This window comes from Ambystoma mexicanum, chromosome 1p (assembly GCF_040938575.1).
Source record: "Ambystoma mexicanum isolate Mex_15411 chromosome 1p, UKY_AmexF1_1, whole genome shotgun sequence".
In the NCBI taxonomy this organism is placed as follows: Eukaryota; Metazoa; Chordata; class Amphibia; order Caudata; family Ambystomatidae; genus Ambystoma; species Ambystoma mexicanum.
The window spans coordinates 653,292,492-653,312,523 of record NC_090921.1 but is presented as its reverse complement, the minus strand read 5'-3'; the positions used below and the strand labels follow the sequence as shown (position 1 = coordinate 653,312,523).

General features: G+C 46.7%; 1 protein-coding gene across 1 annotated transcript in view; it reads right to left on the bottom strand.

Annotated features, from left to right (window-relative positions):
* Nucleotides 1-20,032, bottom strand: part of NDUFA7 (NADH:ubiquinone oxidoreductase subunit A7) — a 113,451-nt gene that overhangs the window by 72,981 nt on the left and 20,438 nt on the right. Inside the window, exon 2 of the mRNA XM_069649708.1 lies at nt 17,960-18,009. Within this exon, the coding sequence (XP_069505809.1) occupies nt 17,960-18,009 (50 nt within the window). The remainder of the gene's footprint in view (nt 1-17,959; nt 18,010-20,032) is intronic.

Below are 20,032 nucleotides of genomic sequence, written 5' to 3'. Positions count from 1 at the left end.
ATACAGTATGCGTGGGCTTAGTTGGGCTGAGGATTAGATTATTGTTTGTCCAGTAGCCAACCAATGACTAGTTTCCTGAACATATGGAATGAGGGGGCAGACTTGATGTTCAGCGTTAGGGAGTTCCAAAGTTGAGGGGCGAGGACCGAGAAGCTTGAGCCACCAGCTCTTTTAGAGGAGAATCTAGGCACCATGAGGCAGAAGGTATTGGCGGATCTGGTGATTGAGTGTTAGGTTTCAAAGAGAGTTTGTTGGTAAAATAATGGGGGGGGGGGGGGCAGGGTAGTTTAAGGCTTTGTAAGTGAGGCAAAGGGTTTTTAAGTCGATTTTTGTTGAATGGAAAGCCATTTGCAGGCGATTCTAATGGGGGGAGATGTGCTCTCTCCTTGGGATAGTTAATGCTGCACGCAGCGTGTTTTTTTGGAGAACTTGGAGTTTATTAACTATGGCTTGGTTAGCCCCTAGGTAAAGGCTGTTACAATAGTCAAGCGTAGATTGTATAAGCGCTCTCGCCAGTATGAGGCAACTATTCTTGGAAAGAAAAGGTCTGCAAGCTCCGATTAATTTCCCGGTGTAGGCGGTAGTAGAGGCAGTCATGTTGACTTGTTTTGACAGGTTGGTGTTGGCGTCGAGATAGAAGCCTAAGGTTTTGACGTGTTTGGCAACAGGGATGGTGTTGCCATCAGTGGTGATGTTGGAATAAGCAGGGCTGAGTTTCTGTAGCTTATTGGGAGAGCCGACCAGGAGAAGTTCCGTCTTCTCATCATTCAGGCAGAGGCCATGTGTGGCCATCCATGCTTGAATGATGGAGAAAATTTTGTTGATCCTGGTGACGTCAGCCAGGTAGTTGCCCGAGATAGTGAGGAGTATCTGGGTGTCGGGTGTCATCTGCATAGTTAGTGTAGGTGACACCCAGATGGTCCAATTTGTCAAAGAGGGGTTTTGTAAAAATATTGTAGAGAGTGGGGGAAGACACAAGATCCTTGCGGGACGCCACAGGTGATGGGGATAGGATCTGCTGCAGCTGCCAGTGAGAATACTCTCATAGTTCTATTGGCTAAGAAAGATTGTATCCAGCTGACAGCTGAAGGTGAGAAATGGGCGGTGGATGAGAGGTGGTTGCATAGTATTTTATGATCGACCAGGTCGAAGGCTGCAGAGAGGTCAAAGAGTCGTATGGCTGCTTTTCCTTTTGTTTTTGATGTCATCAATCTGACTTTTGAGGTCAGCAAATGATCCATGTTGCGGTCGAAAGCCAGATTGACGTAGCCCTAGTAGTTGATTGGATTCTAGGTATTCCTGAATTTGTAAGTATGCAACTCTAACTAGGATTTTTAGCAGGAAGGGGACCATGGCGATCGGCCTGTAGTTTGTGGTAATGGCTGGGTCTAGAGATTGTTTTTTGAGGAGGGGGGGAGAACCCATGACTGTTTCAGATTGTCAGGTATAGAGTTGGTGGAGAAGGAAAGGTTTATGAGTTTGGAGATGAAGCGAGCAAGGTCTCTTGCAGCATCTTTGATGATCTGGGCAGGACAGCTATCCCCCTTGCAGTTCGAAGGTTTGAGGGATGCTATGATCTTTTGGACTTCCAGTGTGGTGACCTGTTTGAATGTGAACCCAGCGGAGGTATTGGTAGGGGTCGATGTGCTGGAGGTAGAGGAGTTGCTATTGGATAGTTGTAGTCGTTTAGCCTCAATTTTAGTTTGGAGGCCAGAGATTTTGTTGGCAAGGGCATTTTGGATAACAATGCACCAGGGTTTGTCTTTTGCGCAAGTGTCTGTAGGTGGGTTGGGGTTTTCTAATTCCTTCAAGATGGTGAAGAGTTCTTTCATAGAGGATCCTGCCTCATCAATTCTCACATTGTAGGCTTCCTTCTTAGTGCGGATTATCTCTTTTTTGTAATGGGAGGAGATCAGATTTGTTTCGTTTTCGGCTGAGGGGGTGGTTTTCCACAGGGTTTCCAGCTTGGCTTTCTGTGTATTTTGAGTTCCGATGTGAACCAGGAGTTCAGATGCGCTCTAGGTTTGCCTTTACGTGACTTCAGGGGGGCCACAACGTCGATGGCGTTCGATATGGCGTCATTGTATTTGCTGACTAGGAGGCTGAGGTCAGCGGTGGTTGGGAGCGAATTAAGGAGGGGGAGAACTAATGGTATGAGGATGTCTGCTGTGATGTTTCGCTTATTTCTGGTTAGACAGGCAGCGGGGATTGTTAATGCTGATGTGGAACGGTATAAGGAGATGGTCTGTCCATACGAGATCATCAAACTCTCCTGCCCCACTGGGCTGGTACGGAAAAATGAGCCCCTCAGACCATTAAACTCACCTTACATCATTACAAGACAAGCACAGCAAACTGCCACCTCTTTGGAGATGGGGTAAGTTTCTAGCACCCTCGATCAGTCTTCGCCTGCTTTTACACTCAGGGGATGGGGGGGTGTGTCTGTGTCTGTGTCTGTGTCTGTGTCTGTGTCTGTGTCTGTGTCTGTGTCTGTGTCTGTGTCTGTGTCTGTGTCTGTGTCTGTGTCTGTGTCTGTGTCTGTGTCTGTGTCTGTGTCTGTGTCTGTGTGTGTCTGTGTGTGTGTGTCTGTGTGTGTCTGTGTGTGTGTCTGTGTGTGTGTCTGTGTCTGTGTGTGTGTGTCTGTGTGTGTGTGTGTGTGTCTGTGTGTGTGTGTGTGTGTGTGTGTGTGTGTGTGTCTGTGTGTGTGTGTCTGTGTGTGTGTGTCTGTGTGTGTGTCTGTGTGTGTGTCTGTGTGTGTGTGTGTCTGTGTGTGTGTCTGTGTGTGTCTGTGTGTGTGTGTGTCTGTGTGTGTCTGTGTGTGTGTCTGTGTGTGTGTGTGTGTGTGTCTGTGTGTGTGTCTGTGTGTGTGTGTGTGTCTGTGTGTGTGTGTGTCTGTGTGTGTGTGTGTGTGTCTGTGTGTGTGTGTGTCTGTGTGTGTGTGTGTCTGTGTGTGTGTGTCTGTGTGTGTGTGTGTGTCTGTGTGTGTGTGTGTGTCTGTGTGTGTGTCTGTGTGTGTGTGTGTGTGTCTGTGTGTGTGTGTCTGTGTGTGTGTCTGTGTGTGTGTCTGTGTGTGTGTGTGTGTGTGTGTCTGTGTGTGTGTGTCTGTGTGTGTGTGTCTGTGTGTGTGTCTGTGTGTGTGTGTGTCTGTGTGTGTGTGTGTGTGTCTGTGTGTGTGTCTGTGTGTGTGTCTGTGTGTGTGTCTGTGTGTGTGTCTGTGTGTGTGTCCGTGTGTGTCCGTGTGTGTCCGTGTGTGTGTCTGTGTGTGTGTGTCTGTGTGTGTGTGTCTGTGTGTGTGTGTCTGTGTGTGTGTGTCTGTGTGTGTGTGTCTGTGTGTGTGTGTGTCTGTGTGTGTGTCTGTGTGTGTGTCTGTGTGTGTGTCTGTGTGTGTGTCTGTGTGTGTCTGTGTGTCTGTGTGTCTGTCTCTCTCCTCTCTCCTCTCCCCTCTCTCCTCTCCCCTCCCCCCTCCCCCTCCCCCTCCCCCGATACACGCATCTACTCTGGAACTCTCAGTATTTCCTCCTCCGTAGTCGAGGCATATCATGTGCCTCCCCATTCAAATACCATATCGAAAGGGACCCCTCCCCACCCATACCTATAAACGCACTCCCTGCTTGCGCAGCCACTGATGTTGGAGCACTCAGACGCCTGGCCAGTGTGAACATCGAAAGGTCCTGAAAGAGAGGAGATTTTGGACAACCCCATCACAACTTGGCCATAGCATTGTGCTTAGTGAGAACCATCAATTTTTGCGCATAGTAATGGCAGCAGACCAGAACCAACCTTTGCTCTATGAGCTATCAATGGTCACCGAGAGTCCTCCTGCATCCTGGAACAGAACGCTAATTGACCTCTCCCACACACGTCTACACTTCTAAGAACTTGTTTGTAGTTGTTTATTTGGGAGGCAGAGCCTTTCCCAACTACAGAATTACTTCACTGCTCAGTTCTATTCAGGAAATAATTGAAAACCTCGCTTTGCGCAATGATTCAACATAATGGAAGTCACTTTTAGAGCCAAGCTAAATTGGGAGATGAGTGTTGCGCTACAAATAACCAATAACAAATTCATCAAATATAGCTGAAGTCAATATGGCCAAATGCAATTGCAGGATCCCATAATGGAGCAACTACATTGTCTCAGAGGTTCAGTACTCCAGAAGATACTAGATCAATAATCAAATGTATCCAAACTCACAATCCAGGCTCTTCCAGACCCCAAACAGTAGCAAATGTCACGAACACAGGCCAGCTACCAAACAGTTCTGTAGTAGCTCGAAGTGCAATTTGCAAGACTGCCCTCCAATTTTGTTTCTATAATAGACTAAGGCTTGCACAGACTAAAGGACTGGCAGCATGCGTCTTTAAAACATCAGAATAAATTGCTGCATTTTGTCACACCAGATGGATTCTGTTCCTTTCGATAAGGGGAAATAAAACGATGGTCTTGGAAAAACTTGCTCCACTTTAAAATGGCCCAACATGTTTCGTAATGCAACTATGGGGACTCCCACAATAGTAAAGATAATTGTGAGGCCTGTCCTCATCCCACATTATGCAACACTGTCAAAAGAGGATTCAAAAATGACCAACGAGGAAGGGGGAAAATGTTACCCAACGGTAAAATATGGAGAAACACCTTCGGCCTCCTGTATATCTATTTCTCAGTGTGTTACACTGAATTATTTTGTATTTGTGGTAAATTTGATTGCAGCACGAGCATTCATCGACAGGTAGCACAGCGCTGTGAGAAGATGCTAAGAATCCTGATGGAGTATTAAGATTATTACAATGGGACTACTCCATTAGGAATAAGGAAGTTCATCTGGGACGAAAGGTTTTTAGCCGTTTTCTGAAAGAAAGTCATTGGTCTTCGTAAGAAGGTGAATTTTATTCCACAGTTTATAGGTGCTATAGAAAAATTTCGGACGTACAATAATAGACTTTGTGAACCTTGCTATAACCAGCGTACAGGAATACGGAGATCTCTAATGCCTACTAGTGTGGTGTGGATACAGAAGTGACAATAGAGGATTGGCATGAGGGTTATGCACCATTTGTGCACTAGGCACAAAATAAATATCCTTTGTTTAACCGGCAGGCAGCGCAGGGCATGCGAAGCGGGAGAAATGTGCCCAAATTGTTTCAGGCCTACCAGCAGTCTGCCCACTGAATTCTATATGCGTTGTAATCTCAAAAGATTGCATTTTATAAACCCAAAATTAAATACTACTGCCAAATTCCAGGCGGAAGGAAACAAACTAGTTAATAAATGTAATCTTGTGATTTTTAGGAAACTTAGGTCAGAAGGATCCTCAACCTCTGTTGGAAGAAGGACTTTGCGACTGAGGATACCCGTGTTAGGGAGAAGTGTGAATTAAATGTCAAGATTTGTTACCAGAGACACCAGGAGGGGGCATTAGGGTGGTTACATGCTTTTTCAGTTGCACCTTACACAGAACAGGAGTATAAAAAGGGACTCAGCATGGTATTGAATTCCTAGAATCAATTACATTTTTGAAACACCTATATGATGGTTTTGATTAAACAGTGAATGCTAAAACTTCAAGCATATTTGAACATTAGATTCTGGGAACTCCCTGTACCTCCGCACTCACACCTGCCCACCCTTCCCTCCACCCCTCCCCCGGAGCCTGGAAGAGACAGAGTGTCCATGCAAATAGACTGGGCATATGCAAATTTGGTTTGGTTGAGCATTTGCAATTACTGACAGTACCAGTAGGTGAAATACAGAGCTGCACGGCAGCCAAGATGCCCAAGCCCAAGATGGTGGATACCCTATTTGAGGAATCTGCGTTGTGTGCCCGCAAACGTTTTGTTTGCGGGTGGACTGCCTGCAGTGCAATTGCTGGGGCCCCCGTTTTGACCATTTATTAAAAACAGGGGACGGAGCAATTTTTGTCCCCCGCCGCCAATTTTAAGGATGCGGGGGACACCCCTGCAACCTCCGAGGCAGAAGAAACCGAAAATGGCGAGCGAGGGACACCCCTGCTCTTCATGTTCGGCTTCAAATGGATCACAAAAATTCGAACTAATGGAAGTGACCAAATTCGATCAAATCTACCATTCATAAATGTTTTCGATCAATTTGGGTAATACCTATATGAGCCCTTGGGCTGCAGAAGGAGCCAAATTGAACCTGGCACCCAGTTCTTTGAAGGACATCTTCCTGGGTGTGGTATCCGTGGACTGTAGAACAAGGATTGAACTAATGACAATAGGACACGACCTACCCGCCTCATCGCAGCCCTTTTGCCATATTAGGTGAACAGCGGTAAAGCTGCTTTTTATTTCAGGCTTGGAAAGGGAACATAATTGATTAACCGCAGTGAGCACGCTACCCACAGAGCCAGTGAATCGGAGGAAGAAAAATACTGGAACCCCTCTTCCATTTCCATGGCCTGCAGCATGAATTAGGGGGAAAGGGGAGTATCTAAAGTTAAGGAGGTGCATTGAGAAGGACCTAGGCTGAATGCCTCAGATGCCGACAGGCTGTCTAACCACAGGTATGGCTGTTGCCTCCTCTATACTATTTGTTTTAATATTTCAATTTCATTCATTGGTTTGTTTCAGAGTTTATTTTTACTTGGTACCTTTTAGACTTCGGTCACCCGGGCCGTGGCGGTTGACTGGTTGCCCTTTTAATTTTATTGGTTCAATTCTTTACTTCGGATTTCCTTTCTCGCATGCACCAAGTTCTCGAATTTGGTCATTGTTGGTGATTTTAAATTTTAGATTTAACTCCCCCGTTGATTCGGCTTCGCCCCAATTATTTGACAGCATGGGAATTTCAGGGGTTTAGTCAGCTTGTTCACAAGCCTACTCATCAGTTGGGTAATTTTCTTGACCTTATTTTTTCCTCCAACTTGTTAATGGCGGTCTTTCCTGCTTTTCGGGTCAAATGGTTGGGCCACTTTGTAGTTTCTTTTACTATTAGGTCTCAGGTGGTTCGGTCATTGGTCGTTTCTAAACCGCAATGGCGTTCGGTGAGTGAGGATATTATCTTGTTGCTCTCAGAGAGCTGTGGCTGTGCCCACAAAAACGATCTATTCACTTTAATGTTGGCATTGACCACATGTACAGATACTCTTGCTCCCTTTCATTTGGTTAGAACCCGAAAACATCACACTCAATCTTGGTTCTCTGATAACCTTAAATCTTTGTGCTTAAAGTGTATGCAAGCATAGCGCAAATGGTGTTTGTGTTACCATCAGACTGACAGGATGGCCTTTCAACAAGCCACTAGGCTTCATCATAGCTCAATTCGCGAGGCCAAATGCTTTTTTTAAAAGGTTGTAAAGGATCTAAATAATCCAAAAGTAATTATTTTCCCCTGGTGGACTGACTTTCAGCTAATGCTAATCTCTTGACAGAGTAGTTCCCTCGCAAGCTTTGCACGATTCCCTTTCTACTTTCTTTATACAAAAGATTGTAGGTATCTGCACAAAAATGTCTGCATCCGAGTTGACAGTAGGTGCTCCCGTTTTGGAAACCCCCTACCCCAATCTCCAATTCTTCTACATCTTGGTCCTTCTTTCCATCTTTCTTGACTGAAGACATTTTGCATGCCACTGTTAAATTGAAATCTGCTTCCCTTTAGATCGGTTCATTTCAGCATCATGAAGAAGATTGTGCAGAAGATTGCCCCACGGTCACCGAGGCAGTGAATTCATCTTGTACATCTAATAGGAATCCTGCAAAATTAAAACAGGAGTTAGTTGCCCCACTCCTTTATTATATATTAAAAATAAAAAAATAAAATCACTTGATACTGATCATCCTGTACATTTCCGTCCTCTCGCTCTTCTTTCCTTTGCTATGAAGCTTCTGGAGACTAATTTGACTCTTGCTGTGTCGTTTTCTGGAAGATTCTTCTTCCTTTAACACATCTTATTCCGGTTTCCATCTTGGTCGTGGGACCAAGATTGTTGTTCTGTCAGCCATGGATGATCTGGTGCGGCTGTCCGATCAGGGTGAAGTGAGGGCACTGATTTAGTTAGACCTTTCAGCTGCCTTTGCTGCAGTGGACCACCCCATGGACCGCCTCGATGGCCTCTCGGGCCCTGTACTGTGAGGACAAATTCTCTCCCTTTCTCTGTTCCAACATCTCTTTCTTGTGGTGGTCCCCAGGGCTTGCCCTGTCCCCAATTCTTTTTAATGCATATATGCAAACGCTGATGGGCCTCATTCACTCCTACGGCTTCCGGTGCTTCTCCTATGCTGATGACACACAGATTTTAGGCCAACTTAATCTCTTATAATCAGATACTTTGTCTCAGTTATGGAGTTGCTTGGAGGCTGTGGCGAGTTGGATCGTTCTGGCCCATGACCTTAGGACCTTTTCCCACCCGGGTGTCAGTAGTGGAGATCTGGGTGTGAACTTGTCCTCCTTGCTTTTAATGGAGGCCCAAACTAGCGCTACCTTTTAAAGGAGGGCATCTTCAGTTTAAGATTCTTCACAAGGTTCTACCTTTTCTCCCTGCACAATTACATGCTGCGGTTGTGGCATCATTGATTATTGTAACGCTCTTTACATGGCACAGCCTCTATATCTCAGCTTTTTACAGGGTTTACAAAATCTAGCTGCCAGAGTGGTCACTGGCTCTCATATCTCGCCCATTATACGTAATCTCCACTGGCTTCTGGTTACAAAACGTATTGAGTCTAAATCCCTCTGTAGCATAAACCAAGCTTTTCATGGCCACGGTGCAAAGTATTTGCTTCGGTTTCTGCCCGTACTTTCCACTCGCATGATGGTTGCCTTCTTGTTATTCCACGCCACAAGTTGGCTAGAACCAACTGTCCGAATTCAGCCAATACCATTCGATCAATCCATCAAATTGGTTAATCACTACCGAACATGGGAAGGGGGGGGGGGGAGCGGGAGGGAGGGACGCAGGAGTTGCGGAGTTGTCCCCTGCTCCCCATGTTCAGTAGTGATTGCTTTTTGGGGGTAGCGGCTGTGTCCCCCGCTTCCAGAGAATTGGAGATGGAACAGATGCCGCAGTGTCAGAACGAAAACAGACACATGAAAAGTAGGGGGCTGGGAACATTGATTTGTTGAGTTTGGCCACAGGAAAATTGGTTTCACTGCGAAATTGTCTACGGTCAATTCCGCCGCAAACAATTATGCCACGGCCAAATCACAGAGATCCGAACCAGGGGCTGTGCTGCTTTTGGTGGCTGCCACTTAATTGTGGAATTCCTTGCCGCAATCAGAGACACTGAAAATCATCTTGTCTTCCGACGCCTTCTAAAACATGTATTCTAGTTGCTTGGGTGGTTCAGTCAGTTTTTCAGCGCCAAGATGCCTTTGGTGAAGGAGTGCTTTATAAATGTGCTACAAAAAAAAAGTGAACAAAACAAAAAAAAGAAAAAAAGTGTTGGCTCTATTCCAATTACGTTGTAACATTGGTTAGGTATACCCCACGTCCTGTAGGGGTTTCTCTCATATTACCCTGATCCTAGAACTTCAGCTAAAAGGCAATGGGAGACCAGACCAATACTAGGGTGTGAAACGGGTGCGAGCTGGGTTGCAGGTCAGAAAGCGGACCACCCCTACAATACTGGGCGTTATCCTGCAACCACAATGCATCCAGGCCTGCCAGACAGGCCATCTCTCTTTTTTTTTTCTTTTTTTTTTTAATCTAGTCATTCCGCAACCATCTGAGCTCAAACCCTCCACTGGGTCAAGTAGCAACTCTGTATGTTATGCCCATGTGTACTACAAACCTCACCTTTTATTTAACTAGGAATAAACACTGCATTGGTCATTGCTCATGTGCGAGAGTGGTGAATTATTCCATCCACATGACAACACCTACAAGATAAGTAGTGATCCTTGAAAAGAATGAACTACACATTTGTTATTTCCATGAGCGCTGCATTAATTGGCGTGTGTTGATAAGGTACCCTTTATGTAAGCAAGATACCTTCTTTATCCAAATGAAAGGTACTAACTGTATATGGGATGTAGCTCTTGATTAGATTTAAGAAATATAACCATCTTATTTTCAACAGTCTGTACATTTTCAAAAGGTGAAGTCACACTTGTATTTGTTCAATTGACAGCAGAAGGTAGTATCGTAAAGGCTAGTTTTACAATTAGACTGTATTGGGTGAGCCGATTACACAATACACTGGAAAACATAAAATTGTAACTAACAAAAAAGATCTTACTACAATGAACATTCTCCAAACTATTCAGGGCCTTTCTTGATTTACAAAAGAACAGTTCTTCAAAATATATCCTATTATGTCTTGACTAAGACACACAAACAACTAGACAAAGCCCACAGATTACAATGACAAAACAGTAAAGAGTCCTGTATACGTTTGGCTTTCCCTTCATGTAAACAATGTTCAAAATAAGGAACTGGACACGATACAAGGTGAGGGAAGAAAGAAAACTCGCAGGGAACCGAAGCAATGGGAGGGGGCAGATCTTGGTGGATAACCGTTCCACCATTTCTAAGCATCAATTATTGTTTCAGCTCAAAACCTTTAGTTTTGAGCATGTGTTTCGCAATACATTTTTTTCATAAATTCACACTCCACACTTGTGCGATTAACATTGCTTTCCAAAATGGTTTTACTTACAGAAAAACAAAAAGCCCGCTGCAGCTGGGACTTGGCCCAAAAATAACATAGTAATTGTTATTCAATACCCATTGCACTCTAAAAGGAGCTCTTTCCACAAGTCTCCTGAACTGTCAACAGGGCACCATCCAAAGTAATCCGCGAACTATTAGTTGCACCATTTTCTCACATCTTCCAGGACACAGGTTGTGTGCTAAAGTACTTTATCTTGCCCACATCAGGACACACTCACAATACCCAGACAATGGCTCAGACGATACAGGCTAAGGCATGCTAAAAATAACTGTCAAGAGTGGTAGGTTTTTCAATTAGTCCTTCTTGATTTATAATTGTACACAAAAAAACTTTTGTGCATCAACTCTTCTGTAATGTAGGTCTTTGCCAGCACTCGCCATTACTCGTGGATTGGTTCTGTCCGTTTTATCAAAGTGTATTTCAGAAACTTGCCAACAAACAAATACATACATCCATTGATAACACCACCACCTAAACAGACATCATATAAACAGACAACTAAGCTGAACATCTCAAAACAAGCAAAACCCATCAATTCACTAGTATTTGTGCTATAAGTACTAAAAGAAAGGTAACCATTTACATACAGTGCATGTAAAATGTAGGGTGCAACATTTCCTTTTGCTATTAGCTAGTCATATTTTCCTCTTAACAAATTATGTACTTAGCGTATGTATACAATTAAGGTGACAAGTAATTTTTTTATGGTTGGCAATTTGCCTCCTGAAAAATTTTAATATTTTGTTTTCAGTTATATATTAGATCCATTCGTAGACAAAATACATAGGGCCTCATCACGACTTTGGCGGTAAATGGCGCCGGACCTAATTAGCGCTAACGCCAAGGCTCGCGGCGGATAATCCGCCAGATCACGAGTTATCGTGCACACGCCCCGGTCCATGGCGTTAGCGCGAATAGCGCAAACCTTTAAATCCGGCGCACCGTGCGCTACCATCATGTTGTACTCGAGCGCGCGCTATGAGCGCGTGGGAAATGCGTCACCACAGGAACGGGAAATAAAGCGGCGGCCATCTTGGAAATCACAATCCGTCAGATATCACAGCTTCTGGAAGCCATCTACGCGATCCACGGCCAAAACATGTATCAGGAGCACACTAGGGGCAAGTCCGCCCTGGACAGGGTGAGGAAGCCCAAATTCAGTGACTAGGAGCTAGCCGTACTGGTCGAGGAGGCACAGATACACCTCGAGGAGCTGCAGCAGCGAAAAACTAGTGGCCAGCGCAGAGCCCAAATATGGCGAACCATCAGCCAAAAGGTCAGTGCTGTGGGGCGCGTGTCCCGGGATGGAGAGGGTTGCCGCAAGTGCCTGAATGACATGCGCGTGCGAGTCCGTGGCATCCTGTCACAGCACAGGAGTGCAAGCAGGGCCACTGGAGGAGGTCCACCCCCACCCCCTCCCGAACTCACACCTTGGGAGGAGAAAATGACAGCCCTGATCGACGTTGGAACCATCGAGGGCATTGGTGGAGCGAAGGCAGGGACTGGCATCGACCCAACGGCAGGTGAGTACCATCCCCAAATACATGCAGTTGAAAGTACCATACATGCAGACCCTTAGTGAATGAAAGTGAAGACATGTTGACGTACTGCATAAACCCATAAGTGAGGCCTACATCCCTAGAACGGTAGTGCTGCCTAGATGACCCCGTACGTGCAGTGCATGAATGACAGGGGCAGGGGATAGACTTACATAGCCATAGGACAGCTACATAGAGTTGGAGTGTGTATGAACACACCCCCAAAACCCAGAGCGCAGTGCACCCCAACCACGCATTCCCATGCAGTGTACCTCCATACACATTCACAACAAGTGCCACATGGCGACTGAACAGAATGCAAGTTGAATGCGTCATTGTTACTGGCTTCAATCACACTTGTTGGCATGACCTGCATCACACAAATATATGTAGCATTGAACTCAAACCACACCCCATGTACCCCACAGGCACACGTCGATCCCAACGGGACGAAGCTGATGGGGAGGAGGCCACACCAACACAGCGCCCACAGCACCGTGCCTCCACCAGCACCCCACAAAGAGGCCGCACCGAAGGGAGACGACCCAGGCCAACACCCACCTCACCCCAACGAAGCCCCGCCAGACAGCAGCGGCAGCCACATGGCCGCAGGGAGGCGACCGCCAGCTCACCCCAAGCCACCATTCACAGCCCCGATGCTGAGGGAGAGAGGTCTGCATCGGAGCCCGACGTGGGAGCAACACCTCCACGTGGCCATCATGCCGTAGGACAACACTCTCCCAGAAGTAGTGAGGCTGAAGGGATGATCACACTCCAGGGAAGCCCAAGCCCAGGCACACAGCATGCAGGGAGTCGACATGTGCCTGTGCGTCGTGTCCGCACACCGCAGCCCGACGTGGACACGCCATCTTATGGGAGCCCAGAAGACCGGCACTCTGAGCCAGGCAGCCCAGTCCAGGCTGGCGCCATGTCGCCATGGGCTTCCCTCCCGTCCCCTCGACAGCACACAAGTCATAGGCCACCACGTGACGCACCAGGGGAGCCCTTCGTCACTGGGGCAGCAGTGATGGACCGACTCGACATCATTGAGGCCAAACAGGCCAGGGTGGAATCGATGGCGAAGGTGCAGAGCAGGCACATCAAGGCAGTCAGTCAATCAATAAGGCATGGGTGCAAGTACATAGCGCGGGACAATGCGCATACACGCCGAGTTGTTGAACAATGTACCGCTGCCCTGACAGGCTTTGGCCAACGAGTGAGGGAGTTGATGGAGGCAGTCTCAGCACTTGCTGAACAGACACTGGAGGCAAACAACCTCATGCGACAGCACGTGATGGCCACCGCTTCAGTCCCCTCGACATCAACCACACCCACGGAGGGCTCCCTAGAGCCATCTCCTAGGCGCCGGTCCATGCGCCACCAAGGGCACGCACACCGGAGGGGCCCAGAAAAGGGAAGCGCCCGCGACCATCCTAGTGGTGCATGGCATCGTTGTTGTTGCCCTGATGACACGTGCCTATCTGCACAGTTGGGGGTAGTCTATTGGATAGTGTGCTGGGTGTTTTCTGGGGGGAGGAGGAGGGAAATAGTGTACTGGGTGTTCACTGGGGGGAGGTGGGGAGTGTTGGATGTTAAATCACGTTAGAAAATTCACAATGCATGGACAGTAGTGATTGTCACTAATGCAATTCAATGTTGAAGTGACATATTTCCGATCTACCCATTACCCATTTCTAAAATAATCCATCCATCTATCCCTGTCTGGCCAACCTCCCCTCCCTCAGTCCAATCCTTTGTGCATGTGCAACACATTCTGGCACTTCATCGCCCTCACTACCATCCTCAGGTGGATGCACATGAGCATCAGGGGGCAGTGGCACATTTCTGCGACAGCAGATGTTGTGCAGCATGGCACGTGTCAGTACAATTTAGCCTAGTTATTCTGGTGCATACATCATTGCCCCTCCCATGCAGTCGAGGCACCGGCAGCGTGCCTTCGCCAGTCCAAATGCCCCCCACCACGCAGATCCGTGTATGGGCAAGGTTGTATGCCCGCTCCACCGCCATGTGTGGGTGACGCACAGGGGTCATGTGCCACGTGTCTTGGGGATATGCAGATTCACCTGCAGGGGAGAGGAAGACTGCATGGGGACAAGGTAAGTCCAGTGGGTGTACAGGGCTCTGTCATCAGTGTCATTTTGCCTTTTATATCATTTGGCCTATAACATTGTGGAGTGTGCTGTCCTACGGGCACGATTGAATCAATGGGGTACTCTCCACTTGGTACGACTATGTATCTGTATGTAACAGTACTCATTCAGTTGTCGCAGGATAAGGGGGCACTTCCATCTACTACTGCATGACAGAAGTGGCTGCCTCGTGTCATTGCAAATCCATTTGGCTACAGTTGCATTTGCTGGTTGTCACTGCTCTGTACTGTTCTCCATGCATTTCCCTGGCCATTTTGAAGACAGTGTTCGTGGGATGAACATTGTCATTACTCGGCCTACTTATGTGTGGTGCGGTTGTGCCAGCTTATGGTTTGAAAATTAATTATTGTCGGGTGGGCAGGGTGGGAATTCTGTACCGTGTCAGTGTTGGGAGCCAGGGTGCTACTCACACAGGAGGCTTTATTGTGGTGGGGCTTCCATATGTCACTGTGCCGCCACATGTCGTACATCCTGCATGGGTGTGTTCTGCTGTGTTGCACATGTCCGAGGTTTATCGTGCAAGGTGCTTGAATGTGTATGCTGCAGTAATGCTGCTGCCTATTGTGAATGATGGATTCTGTGACAGGCACCATCTGTTGTGGATCGACATGCTTTATGGTATACATTTGTACTCACCCAGTAGCCATGTGTTTTGCCCTCGATGCCTTTTCATGTATGCCGGCAGGGTACTGTTGCGCAGGACCATGGAGTCGTGGGTGGATCCTGGGTAGCGGGCAGAGAAGTGGATGAAGGTGTGGTCGGGACCACATTTCATCTGCACGTTGAGGGAATGGTACTTTTTCCGGTTTCTGTAGGCAGCCTCATGTGCCTGGGGTGGTACGAGTGTCACATGTGTGCAGTCGAGGGCTGCTATTACATTCGTGACTTGGGCAATGGCATAGTATTGACACTTCAGCTGGTGCAGCTGTGCCCGTGTGGCTGGCAATGCAATGTGTTCATTCACATGATTCAACAGTGCATCAAGCACCTGTCCCAGCGTGGCACGGAATGTGGACTGGCACATTCCATGCATCATGGCAACGTATGTTGGTAGCTGCCAGTCCCAAGAAATTGAAGCGCAGACACAAGCTTCACTAGGGGAGGTACTGCCGTGCTGGTGGCTATGCGGCTGCCAATGTCACCCTGGATTGTGTCCAGCTACTGGCTGATGGTCGCCCTGTCCAGCTGATAATCTGTCACCAACTGACCATCAGTCAGGGCCCAGGGTGTTGGCCTGACCCTGGGGATGGCTGGCTGCCTTGCTGCTGGTGCTGCTCTCCAACTCCTTTTCCTCATCCCCACTGACCCCTGCACTCCAAGGGCCCTGGCCTGGTTGGCTGGCCTCTGTAGTTCCAGACGCAGCAGCTAAAAGTCAACATCGAGGCTCCCAGCTCCAAATGGCAGCATGGTGTTGGGGAGGGTGTGTTGTGCATGGGTGGGTCCTTTGTTGGCCTCTGATTTGCAGTGGTTCCACCTGGGTCCTTACTGCTGTCTCCTCTGCTCCTGCTGGTGTAATGGTGTTGGGGAGGTTGTGTTGTGCATGGGTGGGTCCTTTGTAGGCCTCCGATTTGCAGTGGTTCCACCTGGGTCCTTACTGCAGTCTCCTCTCTGCTCCTGCTGGTGTAATGGTGTTGGGGAGGGTGTGTTGTGCACGGGTGGGTCCTTTGTATGCCTCTGATTTGCAGTGGTTCCACCTGGGTCCTTATTGCTGTCTCCTCCCTGCTCCTGCTGGTGTAATGGTGTTGGGGAGGGTGTGTTGTGCATGGGTGGGTCCTTTTTAGGCCTCTGATTTGCAGTGGTTCCACCTGGGTCCTTATTGCTGTCTCCTCCCTGCTCCTGCTGGTGTAATGATGTTGGGGAGGGTGTGCTGTGCATGGGTGGGTCCTTTGTAGGCCTCCGATTTGCAGTGGTTCAACCTGGGTCCTTCTTGCTGTGGCCTGTGTTCTGTTACCTCCAGCTTTTTGCTGGAGGTATTTTCGGCGGATTGTCCGCTGCTTTTATGGCGCTAATAGCGCCAACGCCGGACTCATGATTGCTGAAGTTTTAGCGCGAATGGTTCCTGGCGCTGTTATGGCCGGTGCTTGTAGCGCCGGCTGCACTTGCGCCGGCTGCACTTGGACTTGTGATCCGACGGACCCTTAAAATCGGCAATAATAGCGTTACCGCCGATTTTAAGGGTTACCGCCAAAGTGGTGATGAGGCCCATAGTCTTAAAACATGGTAGTCTACTCAGCCATGTTTAATCCTATGGATCTATGCCGCCAAATGTTTCAAGATATTTTGCCACCTCATCTCTAGAGGTAGATTTGCAGGATATTTCCGCATAATAATGTCCTTATCTTATAATGAAGGCACATTTTCATGCTCGGTTCCCATTGATGGTCCAGGGCCACTGCAGCGCTTCATATATCTGAATCATTTTATCTTCTATCATTTTCTTATCCTGCCATTTCCGCACCCCAAATGTTTTTCTAGACATCCCCGCACCTTTCAGACAGGGCCACCAACGTAAGATAGAGGTTTAACATTGATCAACCAATAGCTCCATCATGCCTGTAACCAACTGATTCAAGGTAAGCCTCCACCCCATGACTCAGTTGCAACCATGGTGAGGTCACACATTTAGAGGATTCACAGCATAATGCAACCATGTCATTGTAGGTCATGTAGTACATTACAATGGGCTTCTAAGCACCTCCCTGGGAATAGTGCTTTTCCAGGATGCTCAGCAACTCAGGTGAAATGCTGCCCCATGCTCGCCAAATCCCTATCCATCCATCACCACTCCTATATCTGTGCACTTACTCCAGGCCCAAATGTCAAAGTGCGTTGTATGTACGTCTCGGGCGCTCCTTTTATAGCTCTCTATCCCACCCCTACATCCATCGCACCCTGCAGAAGACCGCCTTCTTCTGAAGACTGAAAATACTGCCCGGCACACCACCAATCCCTCCTGCACTCCATAATGCTATTTGAATGTGTTAGTTGATTAATACTCAGTCCACCTTTAACCCCCTTCCTTCTGGAAGCATTTGCAGTTCCACTGATGTGTGTGATGCAATCAGAGTGAATGAGGGTTCCAGATTTGGCAGTTAAGTCAGCGAGTGAAAGATGGATGCTCTTGTGATTATCTCCAAGTGGTGTCACTCAATGTATTTATGATACTGGAGGGAGTTGCCGACTGCCTTCTCAGTTTGTTCTACTTGTAATACATCAGAAGAATAGAAATACATGTTTTCTACCTACAAGAGTCCTGCCTCTTTACTGGTTTTACCTTCAAACCCGACTCCACAATCCTTGTGGAATTGCTCAGATTCACTTAAGAGGATGGCTGGATTCTCACTACTGCTAGGCCTGATCCTCTTGGGATTGCATTAGCTTCTTGGCATGCATGTATGGATCAGCAGAATATCTTAATGTATGTCTGAGGATCCACTTACCAGTTGTTTTAAAGTATCTTTTTCACATAACTAAGTATATCAATGCAAGCAACTTATACATCTTAATATATTGAATTTGCAAAATAGTGGGCATTCCGTCACAATACCATTTACTGTACACAAACCTAATTAAGTAACTGCAGTAATACAACGAGGACTAAGACAAAAATGTATTTACCTTTTAGATATTTCAGTGCATCGTAGTTGCAGTTTGGCCTGAAGATCACGCTGCAAAATAAAAAAATAAAAAAAAGCGTGTCATCAATAATGCAGAAGAAAAAAATATCATGCAATATTTCCCTGTCCTTACCCTTTAATAGTTACTGCTGGACACTAACTTGCAAGAAGGCAGTTACAGGAGTTGTTAAATGAATGCTTGTTTATTCATCAAATGAGACTTCCGATCGCCATCATGGTAAAGGTCCTCAAGCATCAAACGATGCACTACTACAATGATAGATGCACAAACTCAAAAAGTTGACAATTTTCTGGTTGGAATTTTTGTCATTGCATCGTTAGGATTCGAAATGTTTACTGGAAAATGTAAGAAAGTAAATTCCTTTAAGGTCTATCCATGGGAAATGGCAAGATGTACAAATTGAAGAAGATCCCTCTGATGAGAACATTCAATCTAAGGTGTGGCTCTTAATATGGATGGCGAAATTAATTAAACTAATCCTAAACAATTCAAAGAATCAAGTATTATGATAGTGTAAACGTTTGTCAGAAGCCTCACACCAATAGTTACCCTACTACATAGGGAAGAGTGCCACCCCAGATGGTAGTAGCTAGATAAACTGCTATAAAATCATTAAACAAAGGATCATATGATGGAAGTGTTCATACACATTTCTGTATATAAGTATTCAATTAAAAGATAATCTTGTGGTTACCCGGCATTCCACATGAGTGTCAGAAAGAAACAGCACACATTGAGGTAGGGAATAGTTTCTCGTCAGTGTTTTTTTTTCTGTACATGGATAGAGGCACATTTATTTTTCTAGCATTTTAGGAGCTTACCAATCATAGGTTGGACAACTTGGTTACAATTGGAAAGTGTCATTTATAGCAAACTATGCTTTTTTCAGTGAATGCATGTTTGCATTGCATAGAGGTATTTTAGGAGTTCCTATGTCATGTGCATTCATCATTAAGGTGAATGATATGATATAGGATCGTTTATATAGCGCCTATACACAATGTGTTTCAAAGCGTTTCAAGGCCAGGGAGGGAACAAGGGAAAATACAACCACATTCTTACAGGCCATGAACAGTAAGGATGTGAAATTAACTATCGTACTCGGCCTGACGACATTTCAGATAGTGCAAGAGCTAAGACATAGATAAGGAAGGGAGGGGGAGAGTGGGAAGGAAATGGAAACAGACAGGCGACTACCGTACTAGGCCTGACTACATTTCTGGTAGAGCCGGAGAAAAACAAAAGGTGAGGGAGAGGGGTGCAGAAAGGGAGGGGAGGAACAAAACAAGCGACTATCATACTAGGCCTGACGACATTTCAGATAGTGCTGGAGGCATGGTGGGGAGGAAAAAAACAGTAATGGGAGGGTGGACGAAACAGACGAGGTTGCTATCATATTAGGTCCAGGGACAATTCTGATAGAGTAAGTGCATAGAAGAAAGTAAGGGGAGGAGATAGGAAAATGGAGAAGGAAAAAGGAGAAGGGAAAGGAGGAGAAAAAAAGAGTGGAGAAGCAAGAGTGGAGAGCGAATGCAATTGCAGAAGTCATTAGTAACACATAATGTTGCAAGCCAGGATACAAGATGAAGATGGGAACAGCATGATTCAGGGCCACCACGAGTACAAGATGCAAAGGAAGTCCAGCATGAGAGTTGAGAAAGAGTGATGCACCATGAATGAATGAAGTCCATAAAAGTCAAATCCAGCATTGGCCACAAGACAGTGATGGTGAAGGAAGGCACCAGGTGGGCGGGGCTTGCTAAGTGGTGAAAAAGAGCGGCAGGCAGGAAGGCACCAGATGGGCAGGGCTTAGGCCAGGGGACCTAGATCCACTTGCACCTGCTCCCCATCTGCACTAAGCAGAAGAGATTCCCCCACCCCTGATACTAAGCAGAAGAGATGCCTCCAGCCCTGATATTAAGCAGAAGAGATGCCTCCAGCCCTGATACTAAGCAGAAGAGTGTGCTCATACACTTTAATGTGTAGGAGAATGAATGTAAGCTAAACATCTGTCTTCCATAACTCGTTGTGTTTTTAAGGAGCTCTACTCAT